General features: G+C 43.5%; 1 protein-coding gene across 5 annotated transcripts in view; it reads left to right on the top strand.

Moving 5' to 3' along the window:
- LUC7L (LUC7 like) overlaps window positions 1-15,981 on the top strand; it is a 36,821-nt gene extending 20,840 nt beyond the window's left edge. For 3 of the 5 annotated variants that reach the window (XM_073362712.1, XM_073362715.1, XM_073362716.1), the window contains 6 exons: window positions 3,205-3,348; window positions 3,876-4,052; window positions 5,739-5,827; window positions 9,772-9,801; window positions 10,841-11,011; window positions 13,875-15,981. In XM_073362712.1, the coding sequence (XP_073218813.1) occupies window positions 3,205-3,348; window positions 3,876-4,052; window positions 5,739-5,827; window positions 9,772-9,801; window positions 10,841-11,011; window positions 13,875-14,016 (753 nt within the window). In that variant the 3' untranslated portion in view covers window positions 14,017-15,981. Of the gene's footprint in view, window positions 1-3,204; window positions 3,349-3,875; window positions 4,053-5,738; window positions 5,828-9,771; window positions 9,802-10,840; window positions 11,012-12,376; window positions 12,439-13,874 lie in introns of all 5 variants that reach the window. The other 2 variants (XM_073362713.1, XM_073362714.1) reach the window with 2 other exon arrangements.
- Window positions 15,982-19,187: the final 3,206 nt, after the last annotated feature.

Genomic DNA, 19,187 nt, shown 5'->3' with positions numbered 1-19,187 from the left:
ACCATTCTGCTTTAACCTGTTTCTAACCTTTTTCCTTCCACTCACAGAAAACTGTTGTGTTGTGTTTGGGCCACTGTCCTGTCTTGCAGCCATTTAACGAGCTGCTCGTGCAGAGTGGTCAGGGCTGCCTGCCTCTTGTCTGGCTGACTTGGCTTCTAGCCTTGGCAACTTTGTCCAACTTAGTTTTTCTGCTTGAATCATTTTCTCTTCTCTTGTGCTGTTCAGTGGCGATCTCTTTAGTAGTCCCAATCCTCATAGTTGGGGATGCCCTAGGCCCTGAAGCTCTGAGTTTGGTTTCCTGCTCCTTTGGGATGTTGCTGTGAAGTCTTGGCTGACGGAGGAGGTGTCTCCTGGTTGAATGCTGCATTGCACAAAGAGTAAATGTACCTGTAGCTTGTACTAGTGGCAATTTAAACAGTGATTTCTTACCACCAAATCCATGTTGGAAGATCCCTGTTTTCTCATTCATCATATGGCTCCTAGTGACACTTCCTGTGACCATTCGCTTCCCCCTGCCCCTTATGAGACAGGAGACCCGCATGCGCGCACGCACACCCAGCCCTCTCTCCCACCCCTCTGGCATGGAATTTGTATAATATGTATTTTGCTGCTTGGTTTCTCCTGTAGCCCAGGTGGGTGTCCCCTCATCCTTTCTCCCTTCAAGATGAGCGCAGGGGTTTTCTCTCAGCGCGTGTGTGTGTGTGTGTAAATGGTTCACTCCTTCCAAAATTGAAAATACCCACATTGCTAATGACTACAGGGCAAAGGAAGCTACCCAGGGTTGCACAGGGAGATTCAAAAAACTAAATTCAGCAGGAGAAACTGTAATAAAGGCACAGCAAGTACAGATGAGGTTAAAAATAACAAGCCATGCCCATGCTGTTGGTGGGGGCTGGTGGAGACCGTTTGCTGCAGTGGCTGTGACCAAAGGAGGGGTAGCAAAACAGCCGTATGTGTGGGGATCAATTGTGGAACTGTGTGATGTGTTCCCCATCTAATTTGTCATACATTTATCATACACCTCTGGCTGTCTTGCTGTGCATATCTGCTTCCATCATCCCACATCTCTGAGCAGCTTCCAAGAGCTACTCTTGTTAAGCCAGCCTGCCAGATAAATGTTACTTTCTTGCCCCAAATACCAAATTTCCCCATGAAATAGGCCCTGGCCTGAGGCCCTTGGTAAGGGACTCCTGCACCAGGGACAGGTTTATATCCTATCTAGTGACCCTGCAGGGCTGGGAGAGGAAACTCTCATCTGTCTCTCAAGAATGCTGTAGCTCATCCTGAAGCTGTGGGCTTGATACAGGAATCACTGGGTGAGGTTCTCTGGCTTTTGTTATGCAGGATGTCCAACTGTTTGATCAGAATGGTCCTTTCTGGCCTCAATCTATGAATGCAGAACAGGGATGTTCCTATCTTTCACTTGGGATACACAACATCTGCTTCCAGCCCTGGGAAGTCATGAGATTATCAGACCCTAAAATCTTCACATTTTAAAATCATTTTTGAGGTTTCTGTGGCTTCCTCTGAGCCCTGTCGGTTTGACTGAAGGTAACCTAGGCACTTGGCTTTATCAGTAGGGGATACAAATATTAGTGTTTTAGTACTCTGGGAATATTGTGTGTCACCCTTTTCCTGTAACCCTCAAGCAAATACAGAATGCCTGGGGGGTGGAGTGGCTGAGAGGTGCTCTAAGTAACTTGCTTGTGGCTTTGCTACAAGTAAGTAATGCATTAAAATCATGCTGATCAACCCTATATACCAAACCATCATGCATCTAATATGCAGTGTATAAATATTAGTGCTGTATTTTAACAAAGCAGGAGACCATTATCCTGTCATCCGTCCCTTCCCCGAGCCTGAGGAATTTATGCTGCAGATGCCCTGGAATCTTGGTCTGCCAGTGACCTCCCAAATACCAGCAAAGGTCCGAAAGAACCATCCCCATTAATTACCCTGATTTTTTTTTTATTATTATTTCCCCCCACACCCTTTGTGGTATTCGGGAGGACGTTTGCTGTGGCAGAAAAATTTGGAGGTCAGTAGCCCATATTCCTTGAGCTCTTCAGCTCAAATCCAATACTACTGAAATTTGTAACCAGCCAGTTCTTCTCCCTCTTGGAATCTTACAAGCAAATGTAGGACTTGATTGAAAAGTTTCTGTAGTTCACTGTAGATATTGATACTGTTGTACCAATAAAATAAAAACCAAGACCTCTTAATTAGTAATACCCTGGAATTTAAACTCTGGGGAATCAAACTCATTTGTGATTTTAATACAGAACTTCTTTAATATGATCCAACAATACATCATCTTTAGCTGGGGCAAAGATTAAAATAATAAGGATGCTGCCTGCAGCTACTGCTTTTACCTAGTGTGTTCTTGAAAGCATTCTATCTCTGAGGGTGTCCCTCTTGAAACATTGTGGCTTTCCTAATAGATTGGAAATAGGTGTCCACTCCAATGAAGCTAGAACACTGTAGAGGCAAACCAGTGTTAACAGCATTTGAGTAGTTACAGTTTAATTTGAAATACAGGGGCTCCCATGGAGATTGTGAGCGCGCGCGTGCTCTCTCTATATCTCGTAGTGGAGCGTGACATGGGACTTTGTGTTCTCAAAGTAAAGTTTCTGCCATCTGGTACTATCCTGTTAGCCGGCCTGCATGAATACGGAGGCAGAGGATAATTTAAGCCTTCCCTGCTGCTAGAAGTAGGAGGTGCATTTAAACCAGTTCCAGGTTAAGATATAATGTCAGTGAAACTTGCAAGGCTGGTTCAAGGACCTGGATGTTTGGCCCTTCCCTGTGTAATTATTTGTTCCATCCCATTTGTTAAAACTTCAGGCTGGGGGGCTAGCAATTGCTAGGGAGGGAATCCCCCAAGGGAGCTGTCACCCACATGGGGGGAGTGGGCCTGAAGGAAGTTCCAGTCATTGTTAAAAGATCCTGGTAGTGGTGGGAGGGAGGCAGGAACAACCAGGAATAAAAATTGGGACCTGGAAGGAAAGGACAGTTTTCTCTCCCTCTCTGTGGGGGGACTGCAGGCCACTGGAACCAGCCCTGGGGTCATGGTGGCAATGGAATGGTTTATTGTAGGCCCCTGTGTGTCTGTAGCTATAAGTGCAAGTGAAGGATTCATTGTCTGCAAATCCCACAAGCTTTACAGGGTTCTTTGTCTTATTAAAAGCAAACTCCTCTCTTTAGGCAGAAAAGGTTCATGAGCTGAATGAAGACATAGGAAAACTGCTGGCTAAAGCTGAGCAGCTGGGAGCTGAAGGAAATGTGGATGAATCCCAAAAGATCCTGATGGAAGTGGAGAAGGTCCGAGCAAAGAAGAAAGAAGCAGAGGTTTGCCAAGATCAACACTTACTATGTTCCCATGTTTTATGTAATGGTGAACTGAATTAGTAAACAGAGCACATAGCACCCAGCTGGGCAGCTTCCCCTCTCCATCTGCACAGTGAGTTAGCAAGTGATTGTTCTCAAAGAATGAAAGAAGATGAAATGTTCCCTGTAAGCTTTCATCCATCTAACAATGCCTGCTGCAGGGTTTCTTTCTTTGAAGCAGCTGGTACTAGCCATGATCAGAGAGCAGATACTGGACTAGATGGACCATTAGTCTGATCCAGTCTGGCAGTTCTTGTGTTCTTATTAGCAGGTGCTTTTTTAGGTCTTTTTTTAAAGCAGGAGGTTGCATAGTAATAGTAATTTCTTGTACAGATTTTACTGGAGTGTTAGAAGTGGTCCAAATGTTGAGAATGAGATTCCTGTTTAAATTTAAAACACTCGCTTCAAGCTCTGTGAGGGTTGCATGTGTCCTCTGTGTGTGTTATGATGGTTTCCCCTGGTTTTGAGCCGTCTCTGCCTCTCCGCAGGAAGAATACCGCAATTCCATGCCCGCATCCAGTTTCCAGCAGCAGAAGCTGCGCGTCTGTGAGGTCTGCTCCGCGTACCTTGGTCTCCATGACAACGACCGGCGTCTCGCTGATCACTTTGGAGGCAAATTACACTTGGGCTTCATTCAGATCCGTGAAAAACTGGACCAGTTGAGGGTAATCAGTTATATTTTAAACAGCATCCCTCTACCTTGGCCAGCCATGGCCCGACAGCTCTCCTGTGAATACTTATTCATTTGATTTGTTTTGTAACCTGCTGTCTTTGGCTTGTATGGAAACTCTACACAGTCTTTGTTCTGAAACACTCTGAATTCAAGATAGATGAAACTCCAAGTGGAGGTTTGCCTAACCTCACTTCTGGTTCAGCCCTGTAATGTCTGCTTAACTGAAATTGTACCCATAGAAGAACAGGGCAAAGAATTACACTAGACTGGCTTCCTCCTTACATAAATTGGGTTCTTGGTATGTTCTGAATTGGAGTCCATAGGTTTGGGCCACAATTTGCAATGGGAAGTCTGTCATTAGTTTTAAAAATTATATGTATATTTTTTGGATTTTAATATTTTATAAAGCACTCAGACCTACTGGTGAGATGCTGTAGCAATGCAAAGTGTGTTTACAGAGTGCTGACCGTGAAGGTCTCAGTGAAGCAGAAGCTGAAGTATTGATGATGGAATGATTTTCAAAACATAAGCCTGAAGTGAAGTTGGATGCACAGACAGTAGCTTGGCTCATGGTAGAACTGATACTTAGTCAAGTCAGTCACTTCACAAACCTTACAAGTGAACTGGTGCTTTCTGCTTGCTCAGATCAGGGTTCTCCATTTTGTGCTGTGATTGTTGAGTATTTGTATTACAATGAGGCCTAGAGCGCTAACCAAAATCAGGGTCTCCTTGTGCTAGGTGCTTTACATACACACGGTGAGAGACAGTCCCAGCCCTGAAGGGCCTACAGCCTAAACAGATAATGCTACAGCTAACAACCACAGGCACCCAGAGCTGTGTTCTTTGCACTGATATATGTTAGTGATACTTTCAATGGATATAGGGGAAACAGGACTCTGAATAGGGGTCTTGGCAGGCAAGTAAGCAGCTGCTTTTCAAGTGTTAAATAATCTGTAACAAAGTCTGTACCATCCATGTTCTGCTTCCCAGCCTTCTGTCTCATCTCATAAGCAGTTCTTTATAGCCTCACTATTTAAAAAGCATAAACAAGATAACATGGGTAATTATAGGCGTGTTAGTCTGATATTGATCCTGGGCAAGGTAATAGATACTGGACTTGATTAATAAAGAATTAGAGGAGGGTAATATAATTAATGCCAATCAGCATGGGTTTATGGAAATTAGATCCTGTCAGACTAATTTAATGTTTTTTTTTTTAATGAGATTACAGGTTTGCTTGATAAAGGTAATAGTGTTGATGTAATGTACTGGGACTTCTGTAAGTTATTTGACATGATGCTACACGCTTTTTGATAAAAAAAAACTCAAGTGATAAAAACTAACATGGCACACATCAAATTGATTAAAAGCTGGCTAGCTGATAGGTTTCAAAGTGAAATTGTAAATGAGGAATCTCATTGAATGGGTGTGTTTTGGGGATGTTCTATGGCCTGTGTTATGCAGGAGGTCAGACAAAATGATCACAATGGTTCCTTCTGGCCTTGGAATCTGAATCCCTTTCAAGCCAATAAAGAGACATGACGTGTTGGAAAAGGCAAATGTTGCACAAATCTATTGAATTACTGCATTTTGCCTCCAGCTGCAAGGTCTTCCTGCTGTCTTAGTTTGCTCTCTTGTTGTGTGTCTAACGCAGCATATGAATTCTTTCTCAACTTAGAAAATGGTGGCAGAAAAACAGGAGAAAAGAAACCAAGATCGTCTGAGGCGGAGAGAAGAGAGAGAAAGAGAGGAGAGAATGGGCAGACGGTGAGTGAAAGCAAGTGAGCCCCTCTACAGGGATGGGCTGTAAAAGCGTGCAGCTCTCATATTTGTGGCTGTTACAATAGCCCTGAAAATGACCGACAAATCCTTTCCAAAATAATACCGTCATTAAGGGCTAAGAGAGAGCTGCTGTGGCATAGGCAATGGTGGCTAACCATGACAAAGCAGGTAAGCCTTGTGTCAGGCTCATTCCTGGCACTGTGTTATTGTCCCTATGTAAGCTCCTAGGAGCGCACTTGATTAAGAAAAAAAATCTTTATAGTGCTTTTTTTATCTTTGGCTGCATTGCTGAAAGTTAGAGGCTCCTAGGAACTTTCAGGCATGTGCTGGCTTATCCCCTGCTTAAGAAGCCAACTCTGAACACATGGCTTCAGCTATGGCCCAGTCTCTATCCTTCCGAAATTACTAAGAAGATGCTGCTGGGTCTGCTCAAATAGCTTCTGCCGTGCACTAATTCCATGAACAGACTTCAGATTAGGACATTGTACTGAAACAGCACCAATCTGTGAGTGAAGATGTCGAGGCAGGGAACAGATGGCAGGCATCTTCACTAATTAAAAACATAAGAAAAGCCAATACTGGGTCAGACCAAAGGTCCATCTAGCCCAGTATCTTGTCTTCTGACAGTGGCCAATGCCAGGTGCCCCAGAGGGAATGAACAGAACAGGTACTCTTCAAGTGATCCATCCCCTGTCACCCATTCCCAGCTTCTGGCAAACAGAGGCTAGGGACATCATCCCTGCCCATCCTTGCTAATAGCCATTGATGGACCTATCCTCCATGAATTTATCTATTTTTTTGAACAGTGTTATAGTCTTGGCCTTCACAACGTTTTCTGGCAAAGAGTTCCACAGGTTGACTGTGTGTTGTGTGAAGAAATACTTTCTTTTGCTTGTTTTAAACCTCCTGCCTATAAATTTAATTTGGTGACCCCTAGTTCTTGTGTTATGAGGAGTAAATAACACTTCCTCATTTGCTTTCTCCACACCAGTCATAATTTTATAGACCTCTATCATATATCCCCTTAGTCGTCTCTTTTCAAAGCTGAAAAGTCCAAGTCTTATTAATCTCTCCTCATATGGCAGCCGTTTCATACTCCTAATCATTCTTGTTGCCCTTTTCTGAACCTTTTCCAATTCCAGTATATCTTTTTTGAGATGGGGAGACCACATCTGCATGCAATATTCAAGATGTGAGTGTACCATGGATTTATATAGAAGCAATAAGATATTTTCTCTTATTTATCCCTTTCTTCAGCAGCCTTTCATACCTTACCAGTGAGGTGCTTTTGACTTACATTTGGGACACAGCCAGGAGTGCCAGGAATCTCCCTGCTATGGTTCTGCTCATTCCTGTTTGAGAAATCCCAGGGGGTGTTTGCTCTTCTTGGTGGCTTTCAGCTGTGGGTGGTTCTTGTCGTCTCTTGTTCAGTGTGGATGTAAATACCCTAGGGGAGAGCGAGACAACGTAGGCTATTGTGTTTGTATGCTGGTGACCCAGAAAGAACTCTCTTTCTGCTTCCTCCAGTATGACTGACAGACGACGATATTGCATGGAAGCCAGCTGGCTTAAGCTCAGCCTGGACATGATGGTGCCTATTTGCAGGGAGCAGCCTCTGGGGGAACTGGCATATCTGAGTGCCCCATCAGTTGGCAGTGTCTCCCCATTCATTGTGAAAATGGTCCAGAGTCTCAGGGCACTATTGCATACATCTCTGCAACGAGACCCCCAACATAGTGTCCAGAAAATCCTTTCGTTCCCTTTGGATGGCCAAAAACCTAGTTCTTCGCTCTCATAGAAGACCTAGCTTCAATCGTTCTGCTTTGGTGGCATCTAGGAAACGCTATTTTAATGTGCTTTACCTTGGACTGATGAGAGCGCTGCCCAGCAGGCACCGATGTGGATGGCGGATGAGGTCACTGTGCTGGCTGCCAGGAATGCACCCACAAAAATGCAAGTTGCTGGTTCCTAAAAATGAAGCCCTAAATGGCTTACGGTCCAGCTGCCTCCTGGTAGCCTCTCTCTCTGAACCACCTCAGGGCCATAGCATGCCTGGATGCTGTCGTGTGTCTATCTTAAGGAGAGGTTTCAGAGTAGCAGCCGTGTTAGTCTGTATCCGCAAAAAGAAAAGGAGTACTTGTGGCACCTTAGAGACTAACACATTTATTTGAGCATAAACTATCGTGAGCTACAGCTCACTTCATCAGATGCATTTTCCACTGAATGCATCTGATGAAGTGAGCTGTAGCTCACGAAAACTTATGCTCAAATAAATTTGTTAGTCTCTAAGGTGCCACAAGTACTCCTTATCTTAAGGAGAGTCCTCTTCGTGGTAGCCTCTCAGCTGTGGAGCTCACTTCTGCCAGAAACTCAACAAACCTGACCAGGCTGCCTTGAGAAAATGCTCAGAGTTTCTTTGGTCAGACTGTCCCACAATGCTGGCTCAGTTCCCCCAGAGGTTGCCTCCTCCCAGCTCCTCCTCACATCCTTCCAAAAGCCTGGTTCCTGATGGTCAGGAGAGACGCAGGTTAATGGCTCCTTAAGTGTGGGATTCTTGGTGTGCCAGCTATTAGTGTTGGACCCCACGCCAGAACCAGCTGAGCATGATGCTTCTGGATATACACAACACTATACATGCTAAGTGTTGGCCTGGAACCTCGCTTGGTACCTGCAGGCTCCCCATATGGCTTTGCCTGAGCAGATAACCACAGCCCTTCTTCAGCCTTTGACCCATACAGAGCGTACATACCCACCCCTCTGAAAGTTCAGGCCTCTTCCAGAGAGTCAGATAGTGGTCAGTGCTTTGGAAGGGAACATTATCTTTCTAAAGCTGTCAGATTCCATACCTGTTAGAGCGTGACATTTTTATTTAAAGATACAGTAGGGAACACCAAAAATGATCTTAAACATCGCCTGTCTATAGGAAGGCTCTACTGTTCTATTTGTCAAGTTGAGTTACATCACGGGAGTAAGACAATGTTGATTTAACTTCTTTCTCATGTATCAGCTGTACCTTAAGCCCAGCTTATCAGCACCACCTCAGCATGTTCTAAATCTGTCTAGCTCCAAGTTCAGTTCCAACCTTGTTACTGTTCTGTTAGCAGAATTCCCTTTTTATCTTCCAGTGCTATAATTGAATAATAATAATTCCTTGTGGCTAAGTCATGATACATACTGACTTAATTCAGTAAATGCACCCTCTCAGTAAAGTCCCTTCCTTAGTGTGGGGTTCTGTCCTCTTAGCCAGGTATTAAATGAACATTATTAAACAAGACTTCACCCTTCACTCAACACTTCTTTCATGTAATTTTCTGTTAATTGGATGTATGCAAAGTTAAGCTGCCAGAAGGAAGTTATTGCGAAATTAAAGGTTGAACATGCAACCTTAAGTCTGAGCTACTGCGCAACTCCTTATGATAGCTTTAAAATTCATGCTCCCAAGAAATCTCAGCTACATGTGTCTAAGGCAGTGGCTTTCAGTCTGCGGACCCCAGGTTCAAAACCACTGTTCTATAGTAATGACAATCTTTTGTGGACCCCTTAGACATAGTCTGCAGACCCTCAGGGGTCCACGGACCACTGGTCTAAGATGGAAGACAAATGATGAGATGTTAATACTGTACATAAGAGGGCAGCATGCATACTTAAAACTATAGCGAATGGGGGTGTGTTGGTTTTGTATTGAATTGTTACATGGAGCACCCGAAACCAAGTTGGACTAATGCAGTTTTTTGGAGTTGAACAAGCCATTGATGTACATCTGATTTCCACTACTCTAGTGGTCCCAGTTGAGGGGCCAAGCTACTCAGTGTGTTGCAGTGTCCTTGAGAACAGCGATGTTATAGAATTGGGGATCTTATGAAAACCCGTATTGATGTCATGAATTTTCTTTATTCACTCTCTGAAATAAGCTTTGCTCTTCTTTCTAGGTCTGGCTCCAAAAATAGAGATCGCAGAAGGTGAGTATGTAAATCTTACGAAGTCGTCTTCAAATGCAGCATGTGCATGTGCTCGTTCCTGCCTAGTTTAATTGTGTTTGGTTCCTGGGTATAGTAATCAGAAGCCTGATAATACTTTCAACAGCTGCCATGATGCCCCAGACCCACCTGTTGCCCTCGTTGAATGAAAATGGGAACTGCCACAAGTGCACTTTCCAGACCCTACACTTCCCTAGTCTCTCCAAGGGATCTGTGGGGGCAGAGGAATGCAGTAACTTGAGAGAGAAGTGCCGACTACTCCAGACATCCAGGGAATAGGGCACTGGGCACATTAACTCCAGCATTTAAACAAGTGAATATGCTGGATGCCTGTTGGCAGTAGAATGTCCGTATCGTTTGTGTGCACCGAGCTTTGCCGTCCCTGAATGGAATGCACTTTGTAAGTACAACGTTGGGATTCCGGCAACTGTAGATGGATGCCAGATGTCCCTGGCACATCCAGTACAATGGCATGCTGTGCCAGGGACAACTCTGTGATCATTTAACCTTTCTCCCCACTTCTTTAAAAATATATTGGTACCCTTTGCTGCTTGTTTTAGGACAGAGTGAAATGAGTTTACTTTTTAAAGTGCAGCATTTTCATAGGAAAGAGTTCATTTGCAGTCCTTCTAAAGATCTTGCATGGCACTTCCCATAGCCATTTATTCCTCAGCTTCTCTTCCTTTGATGTGTGGATCCCATTTCTGACTGCCGCACTGTAGCTGTGCGCTATATCAGCATGTGTTTGAATGGGTGTTGGGGTTGCCAGCTGGTTTCCTGTATGGATTTTACCAGCTTTGGGTTCTTGTTGATTGCCCTCCATCGCAGGATGGTGTGTGCTCCCTGGGTTGGGCTGCCTTCTACGTTAGGAAGGATGTATAGTGAAGCACAACTGAAGTTGGCTGCTGCTGTCTCTTTAGATGCACTATTACTTTGGAATGACCCTGTCTTGACTGTATTGGCAGGGAGGTGTCTCATGTGTACAGAATCTTGGGGTTTGAAACAGCTTGTGTTCTCTCAGATCACGATCTCGGGACAGGAGACGAAGGCGCTCACGATCCGCTTCCCGCGAGAAACGAAAGTCCCGCTCCAGGTCCCGAGAGCGAGACAGACACAGACGCCATCGGAGCCGCTCACGCAGCCACAGCAGAGGTCACCGCCGTGGTTCCAGAGACAGGAGTTCAAAACACAAGTATGTACTCCCCTTCACAAAGCACCACTATCAGGGAGGCCCTTCTGTGGAAGTCTTTGATGTTGTGAATGGCCTTTCCTCGCGGGGGAGCAGGGCAAACCTGAAAGTTAGGAACTAAAGCATGTAGGACAGTGGCTTTCAACCTTTTTTCATTTGCAGACCCCTAAAAAATTTCAAATGGAGGTGCAGACTCCTTTGGAAAACTTAGACATAGTCTGCAGGCCCCCAGGTTGAAAACCACTGCTCTGTGAGAACTGTGATTAACCCCCAAGCCTGTGAAGTTCTTCCCCATGGTCATCTGCAGATGATGGTGCCAGGAAGCAAGTTGAGGCATGACTGGTTTAATAGAATCGCAACTTAGAGATGTGTGTCTAAAGGAGAACCTTTGTTTTCCTTTTTAAATCACAATATGAGGGCCTGCTGCTAGGGAAACCTTTCCCTCACTCACGCCTCTATAGAAAAAGGCCAAAGAGCCTGCTGGGGCGAATCTGGAACTTCCCTCTTGGCCTGTTAAAAGCAAAGTACAAGAGGGATGTTGGGCATCAGCATGCCATGGGCTGGCTACTGCTTGCACAGCTGCCTCCTGGTATGGGTCTATATCCTCTCAGCATTGAAGGGGGGTCTCAGACACATGTTCTTTTTTGGTGGGTTGTCATTGGGAATGGGGTATATTGTTTGCTGGAGCCTGGACTACATCTTGATCGGTCTCTGGCATGTTCTGGCAGGAGGGATGGACAGTTCCCTAGGAATTCCCATGTTTTGGGAGGGCAAGGGTACTGCAGGAGTTATGGCATTTTCCCTTTACTCATTTCTTCCCTCACGGTCCCATATTACAGAAGAGCTTGATGTGTCTCTTCGGGAGCTGGACCCTAAAACAGTCCCTGGGTTAGTGGAAGGGTGGGAGCAGGCATCAAAGAGTAATATTAAATGCTCTGCACCTCAAGGGACGAGCATGCTCCCTTGCAGCACTTGTAAGTCCAAAAGCCAGGGATCTAAAAGCTGATCGTGTGTGTGCACGCATGTCGCCAAGCTCTTTGCTGAAGTCAGCCATAGCATGCTCTAACGGTACTCTGGACATCCTTGAGGAAGCCGTGTTTAGTACGGCATCCCCTTCTTGAACCCACCTGAGTAAAATGCAGATGATATACAACACATTATGCACACACTGTGCTTGTGCGACTGCTAGCCCAGGAGCTAAGGGGAATAAGAAGGGGTTTTACAGATATGTGAAGGGGGAGGGAAAGAAGCAACAGAGAGAAAGGAGGCCTGTTAATAAATAAGGGGGGTGAAAATAATGTTGACTCTCACAAATGGCTGAGATACTAAAGTCCTTTTTTAAATCTGTCTTGAACATGAAAAATAAAGAAAAGAAGTTTGGACAATTAGGAAGTGAGGAAGACCCTCTAATAACTATTGCTAAAGAGCAGGTAAGGGAATACTTCGGAAAACTTCAACATATACAAACTAGCCCCCTTGGATAACATGTGCCCCATAAGAATTGGCTAACAAACTTATTGTTCCAGAGACAGGCATTTCTGAAAACTCATGAACTGGGGAGGTTCCAGAAGATTGGCGAAAAGCCGGTGGCAATCCCATATTCTAAAAAGGAATTAGTGAGCCTGACAATTACTGTTCCATAGCAAAGCAGAGCTCTCCAAACATCTGGAAACTAATGGAATTATGGGCAAGAGACACCATTGAGGGGATGGGCTAAAGAATACACCTTCTCAAACAGGCTAGCTTGTTCTGGGGGCTGAATGACCATCGTAGAGATGAAGACAAAATGGTGGCTGAGATATATCTGCGTGTTATGACAGCATTTGATATAGTGTCTCAACCTTACCTTCCAGAGTAATTGAAGCTTGCATGTAAATAAAACCCTATGCCAACCTTTTGTGGCTGCAAAGGAAATGTTTTTATACCATGGGAGCTCTAGAATAAAATGCTTCCCATGCCCTCTGAACCTGATGGTGTAAGGAACCTGATGGGAATAGCACCTCTTGAAGGGTGCTCGATGACTAGTTGACTCTTAGCTTAGGTCACTACTGGAAGATTGGGCCTAAAATGCTAGTTTACTTAATTCGGCCTAGGCTGAAGAAGTGAAGCCTTGATTAAAGTCCTAGCTATCTTATGATAATTTGTGCTAGCAGAGTGGTCCATGAGTCCAAAATTACAGCTGTGCTTTGAACAGAGGATGCTGGCAAAACTGACAGTTCTCAAGAGGCAAAGTACCAAAAGCCCAGGACTATACAAACATTTGAGCCCAAGGAGGAGAGTCAATTTAATGTAAAGGAGCATTCTAGGCAGGAAGCCACTGTCTCACAGTATCCCCAAAAGTGCTGTAAGAGAAACAGAAATAGAGCTGAAGTGAGAGGAACCATATACACTTCTACTGTTGTCCAGTAGGCAACACCCTAAAGAGTCTCTAGTGTCAAGCTATTTAAGGGGAGAGTGACAAAGCCTACATCTGAAGAAGTGGGGTTTTTACCCACAAAAGCTTATGCTCAAATAAATCTGTTCGTCTTTAAGGTGCCACCGGACTCCTTGTTGTTTTTGTGGATACAGACTAAGACGGCTACCCCCTGATACTTAGAGCCTGCATATTTCTCTTACCACTGAGAAATGTTCCTTGACTTCCACAAACCAGTCAGATGATGGTGACGCTGTTACACAAAGGTCACCGAGAGACTGTCTGGTCTTTCAGTTCACTACTGGTGACTTGTAGTCCTGACATAGCATTATATATGCATGTGCCTCCTGGGACATACTTTATTTCCTGATAGGAACAGCTCTTTGCCATCAAGTGCACATTCATGAATGCTTTTAGATGCAAAATTTTACAGTGGTTTGGTTTGTACTTCAGATCCTCTAGAGACCGATCTTCAAGAGAAAAGTCACGAGACAGAGAGAGGAAAGAGAAGAGCTCTTCTGAAAGACGGCATGAGAGCACAAATGGCAAATCTCGTTCCAAGAGATCGGAAGAGAGAGAAGCTGGCGAGATCTGAACTCAAATGATCTGTATTGCACTGTAAATAGTCTGATAAACATTCTACGAAAAGCCTAAATTTCCCATTTATATTTACTGAACACAACTCATCTTTTGTAGTTTTGAATTTTTATTATTTGGCATATAGCTGTGAGTTTGTAGAGATACAGAGTTACTTACTGTTTACCAGGATTTTGTTTTAGTAGGAATAAATAAATCGATGAATTGACTTCAACGCAGGTCAGTGATTTACATATGTGTTGATTGGCATGACCCAAGGAATGCAGCAGTTAGAGCTAGTGCTGTGGTTGGAAACGTAACCTGCTGCATCATTTGTAACACTTATGCCCTTTTGGAATGTCCACTTGTCCCTTCACACACTTGGAGTTTGAGATCATCAGTAGCACTGGTGCTACCTCAGTTCACATTTTTCCTTTGGTTTGTGCACATTCGGAGGAATGTAAGGTTTTTCTCACTTTTTTTTTAAGTGCTTAGCAACTCATTTTGTGTTCCAGTGTTTGAGAAACATCTTGGTATTCCAGCTAATTTAGGACAAACAAAACTAGCCCCTAATTTCCCTCTTAAACAACCCCATTTCATCTTCATGATGATGACCAAAGTACCTGGGGCACAATACCGAGATATGCTTGGGCCTATCCCTAGTAGTAATTACACATACCTACTATAAAAATCCTGTGTTCAAGTGAAACACAATATCTGGATTGATCTCTGTAACCGAGTTCAGTCATGCTTAATGGAGGTAGCCTTCCAATCAGGGTGGAGCAGAATTGTACTTTGTACATGTGACGGTACCTTGTGGTGTGGCCTCTTAAGACAGGAGGTTGCCTAATAAGGGTGGGCCCTTGGTCTGGTTTCTGTGTATATAAATTTACATTGAACTGACTTATCTCATTGGTGCTTACAACTGAGGTGAAAGGAACCTGGACTATAACAGTGTGGGAAGAATGAAATATCTGTAACTAAATGTATTTTAAAATTAGGGAGGAAAAACTTCCTCTGAGTTCGCTGTGCCAGCCACAGTGGTGATCACAAGGATTGCGCTATTGTGAGACTTCCCACAGAATAACTTAGCTGAAGTAGTTAGTATGTGCAGAATCATGAACTAAAGTAATGCAACTCCAGCCACTGCTGTCCAGTTTTGACTTCTCAGCCTACTGATTAATTAGGTAAGGCAGGTATCTGAAATTAACACAGTTAAATCTTACCATTTTCCTGTAGTGGAAACTTAAGGTATTTGTAAATACTATTGCATTAGTGTGGCCAGCGTGTTCGGGTTTTCCAGCCATTTTTTCCTTGCTGAGCCTCTGATAATTCACTTAACTCTTCAATTTCCTTTAATTTGCGGGGGAGTGGGTTGTTTTGTTTTTTTGGTTTTTTTGCAGAGGTGCAGGAGTTGTTCTTGGTGTGTTAGTCTTCTAGATGCATGTTTAGGTATTGGGGGAATCTAGTTCCTTTTTGTTTTACAACTAATATTGCATTTTAATTATTGTTTTGTAATCTCTGTGTATTGCAATCGGTGAGCTCCTGCTTTTCAGGGCTCTTATTTACAAGGTCATCATTAGAATAAATTTAATCTGTGATGAGCAAACATCACACAGGTTGGCAGTTGATTGATATGCTGGGCTCAACTCTTGTCTTCAGTTACACCTGCAGCTCCTGTTGAAGCCAATGGCAGGGGTGTACATGTTGCTGAGAGCAGGGCCTGGCCCAGCTTATTTCCTTTCTAGGAACACAAAGGATCTAATAACAAATAAAAGTCTAAAGCTGATCACACAAGTGTAATGGAGTGTTAGAAAGGAACCCACCATGCATTGATTTGTTGTATGTTGCGGTTTATCATGTTGGAGCGTTTTGTTTTTTATAGCACCTTTGCTTATGAGGAGTTTTGGTCTAAGTATAAAAATGTAAGTAAAATATGCTGTTCTCTTGCCAGTCTTACTCACATTAAAGATTTATGTTTGTGGCTTGGAGTGGTACTCTGGCTTTTGTATACTAGTCTAGTATCTGCACCCTGCTGATGTTGCACTGACATGGTCCCTTTTAATGGATCCCAAAGCCATTGACCTGACCAGTAAATTCTGCAAATTACTTGGTCACTGTAAATTTTGGAAAAATCGTTTCATAATCACTCTAGAGACCAGCACTGGCAGCAGTCCTGCTCTACGTCATGGGGAATGCAATGCCTCTTGTGTATGCAAACCATTGCTGCTTTTATATTTAAATGTTTGGAAAATTGTAAGATTGAAAACAAGCTGTTGCATAGGAATGGGTGCAGCTTCCTTTACGGTGCATTTCCAAATGCTGAGCTACTGCCACCTGCTGGAGTGAGTGCTCAATGCGTAGAGTCTCTGTGAATTGCAATTCAGGGCAATTCTTTATTGCATTGGCCAGAGCTGGTTCCTGTCTCTGTACCTACCTGTTGCTGTCACCCTATCCAAAAGGGCTGTTACTGTGCCTTTCTGCAGCACATGCTGATCAGTATTATGTTGAAGTTTCAGTGCCAGTGTATTCACCATACTTTACCTATAAATAAAAGGAGGGAACTGTTGGCACTTCAAATGTTTTACTAAGCAAATGAAGTAATGCTGATACTTTTCCTTACTAACTAGCTTGGCATGTGTATATGGTGTGACACTGTGGTTGAAACTAGCAAATCCGTGCAATACTGCAGCTTTCAAATACAGTGAGCAAGGATTCTGCTAGAAACGCTGAGGTGAGTGTCAATGCTATGACTTGCATACTGTTCTCCTGGCCAGTGTGAATAGCTGCACTTCCACTTTCCTTCTCTTATCCTCTCAGCTCCGCGCATGTGATGACTACTGCTGAGGGGGTTAATACATAAGATACCAACCTAAATATCCAGGTCACCACCTATCATGCGGGGGAGCTGGTAGTTGAGGAATTGATCTTCAGCTGTGACTGATCTGGCCTGCCTTTAAGCTTTCAGGTACTATCTAGCCTGGGACTAGAATTTAGAGACTTATTTCATCTTGTGCATGCCACTGCCCCTTTCTCAGATAGGGCATTTTAACTTAAGCTCTGTCTATGCACTTAGATATGCACGCCAGCTTGCTGCAAACTAACTTGCACTAGCCAGCTGTACATTAACTGTCCCTGTGGACCTGGCAGCTGTGCACTCAGAGTTCCCTAGTGTGCTCTTATTTACTCCCATTCAAAGCAGTATATATTATAGTGACAACAGGACTTCTAGGGCGGAGTTGCAGAGTCCGTGCAGATAGTGCAGAGCAGGCTAGATTTACAACCCAGCTTGCCGAAAACTAAGTGTTCGGCTACACAAGCCCCTAGTGAAATGTGTCCAGTTGTGATGCCCACAATTCAAGAAGGATGTTGACAGAATGACGCTCGAAAGCTTGTCTCTTTAACAGAAGTTGGTCCAATAAATGATATTATGTGTGTGTCTCTTGTATCCCAACACCAACATGACTCCACCAATACTGCAAATGTTTGCTCTCTTATATTGGATCTCTGCAGTGAAAGGATACATTGAAGCTTAAAACAGTCTTTCAGCACTCACTCGTGTTGCTGGAACTGCCAGTACAATTTGTGCCAATTGATACAGCTTGGACATGCCATTTTTATGATGTCCCCAGTAGTTTAATATGTTTGTTTTTCTTATTGAGAAATAGCTTAGCCGTAAATGAACCAAGAACTGTCCCAATCCTTTTTTGCACTTTCCTTCGTCCAGATAGCTCTTCCTTTTTGGAGATTTTCATGAGCTTTAAGAAGTTTTTCAAATCATCATTTGATATTTCAATTTCAAATGTGTCCGACATTGATTCAATGACATCATTATTGCAATGTTGGCAAGAGACCAGGCTGTCTGGAAAAGGTGATGTGAAGTGGGCACTCTGTGCTCCATGAGCAAGAGAAATGAACAAATGAAACATTTCCATTTTTGTCCACCTTTTGGGTAAATTAAATGTTGCCTTGGTTTTGTCCTCCTCTGACAGTAGGAGTTGATATCAAGGTACATACATGAGAGAAGATACAATTTTCAAAACAGGTTTGTTCTTGTTTTTTCACTGAAGACAGTAAAAAGAGAAGAGACTTGATGTTTCCAGTTTGCATTTTAACGCCGTATCATAAAAATCAACCATGTTCAATTCATATTGGATTGTGGGTCAGACCAAAGGTCCATCTACCTCAATATCCTGTCTTCCAATAGTGGCCAATGCTAGGTGCCCCAGAAGGAATGAACAGAGCAGATAATCATTAAGTGATCCATCCCTTGTCACCCATTCCCAACTTCTGGCAAACAGAGGCTAGGGACACCATTCCTGCCCATCCTTGCTAATAGCCATTGATAGGTCAAATTCATAGAGGATAATCTTGTTCTTTTTTTGAACCCTGTTTATCTTGGCCTTCACAACATCCTCTGGCAAAGAGTTCCAAAGGTTGACTCTGCGTTGTGTGAAGAAATACTTTCTTTTGCTTGTTTTAAACCTGCTGCCTATTAATTTCATTTGGTGACTCCTAGTTCTTGTCTTATGAGAAGGAATAAATGCTTCCTTATTTACTTTCTCTACACCAGTCATGATTTTATAGACCTCTATCATATCCCCCTTTAGTCTCTTTTCCAACTAAAAAGTCCCAGTCTTTTAAATCTCTCCTCATAGGGAAGCTGTTCCATACCCTGAATCATTTTTGTTCAGAAAAGGGCAACCTTTTCCAATTCCAGCATGTTTTTTTTTGAGATGGGGCGACCACATCTGCATGCAGTATTCAAGATGTGAGTGAACCATGGATTTATATAGAGGCAATATGTTTTCTGTCTTATCTATCCCTATCTAATGATTACCAATATTATTTTGTTTATTTTTTAGATCTCAAGCTTTACAAGTTATGGCAGAGATTGCACATTTCTTCAACGGCAAGTTGCAAGTGTGTGGGCAGAATAGTGTACTCCTTGCAGTGTTACATCTATTTCCTCCTAAGTCTAGCTTCTTCAGCCACATGAATCAAATCAATTCAGTCTTGGTCTGTATCTTTTTGAGCAGCTTCCCTGAAGAGTAAATTCTGTCGTTCCTCCCCCGCCCCCCTTTGAGTTTGTTGTGCTTATTCTTCAATTTCCTGGTCCTCATTAACTTCACTGTTTTCACCATGTTTGCTCCATTACTGTAATACTACATGTGTGCCTTGGAGTGATTC

This window comes from Lepidochelys kempii, chromosome 10, assembly GCF_965140265.1.
Source record: "Lepidochelys kempii isolate rLepKem1 chromosome 10, rLepKem1.hap2, whole genome shotgun sequence".
Taxonomy (NCBI): Eukaryota; Metazoa; Chordata; order Testudines; family Cheloniidae; genus Lepidochelys; species Lepidochelys kempii.
This window is presented reverse-complemented; position numbering and strand designations above follow the sequence as displayed.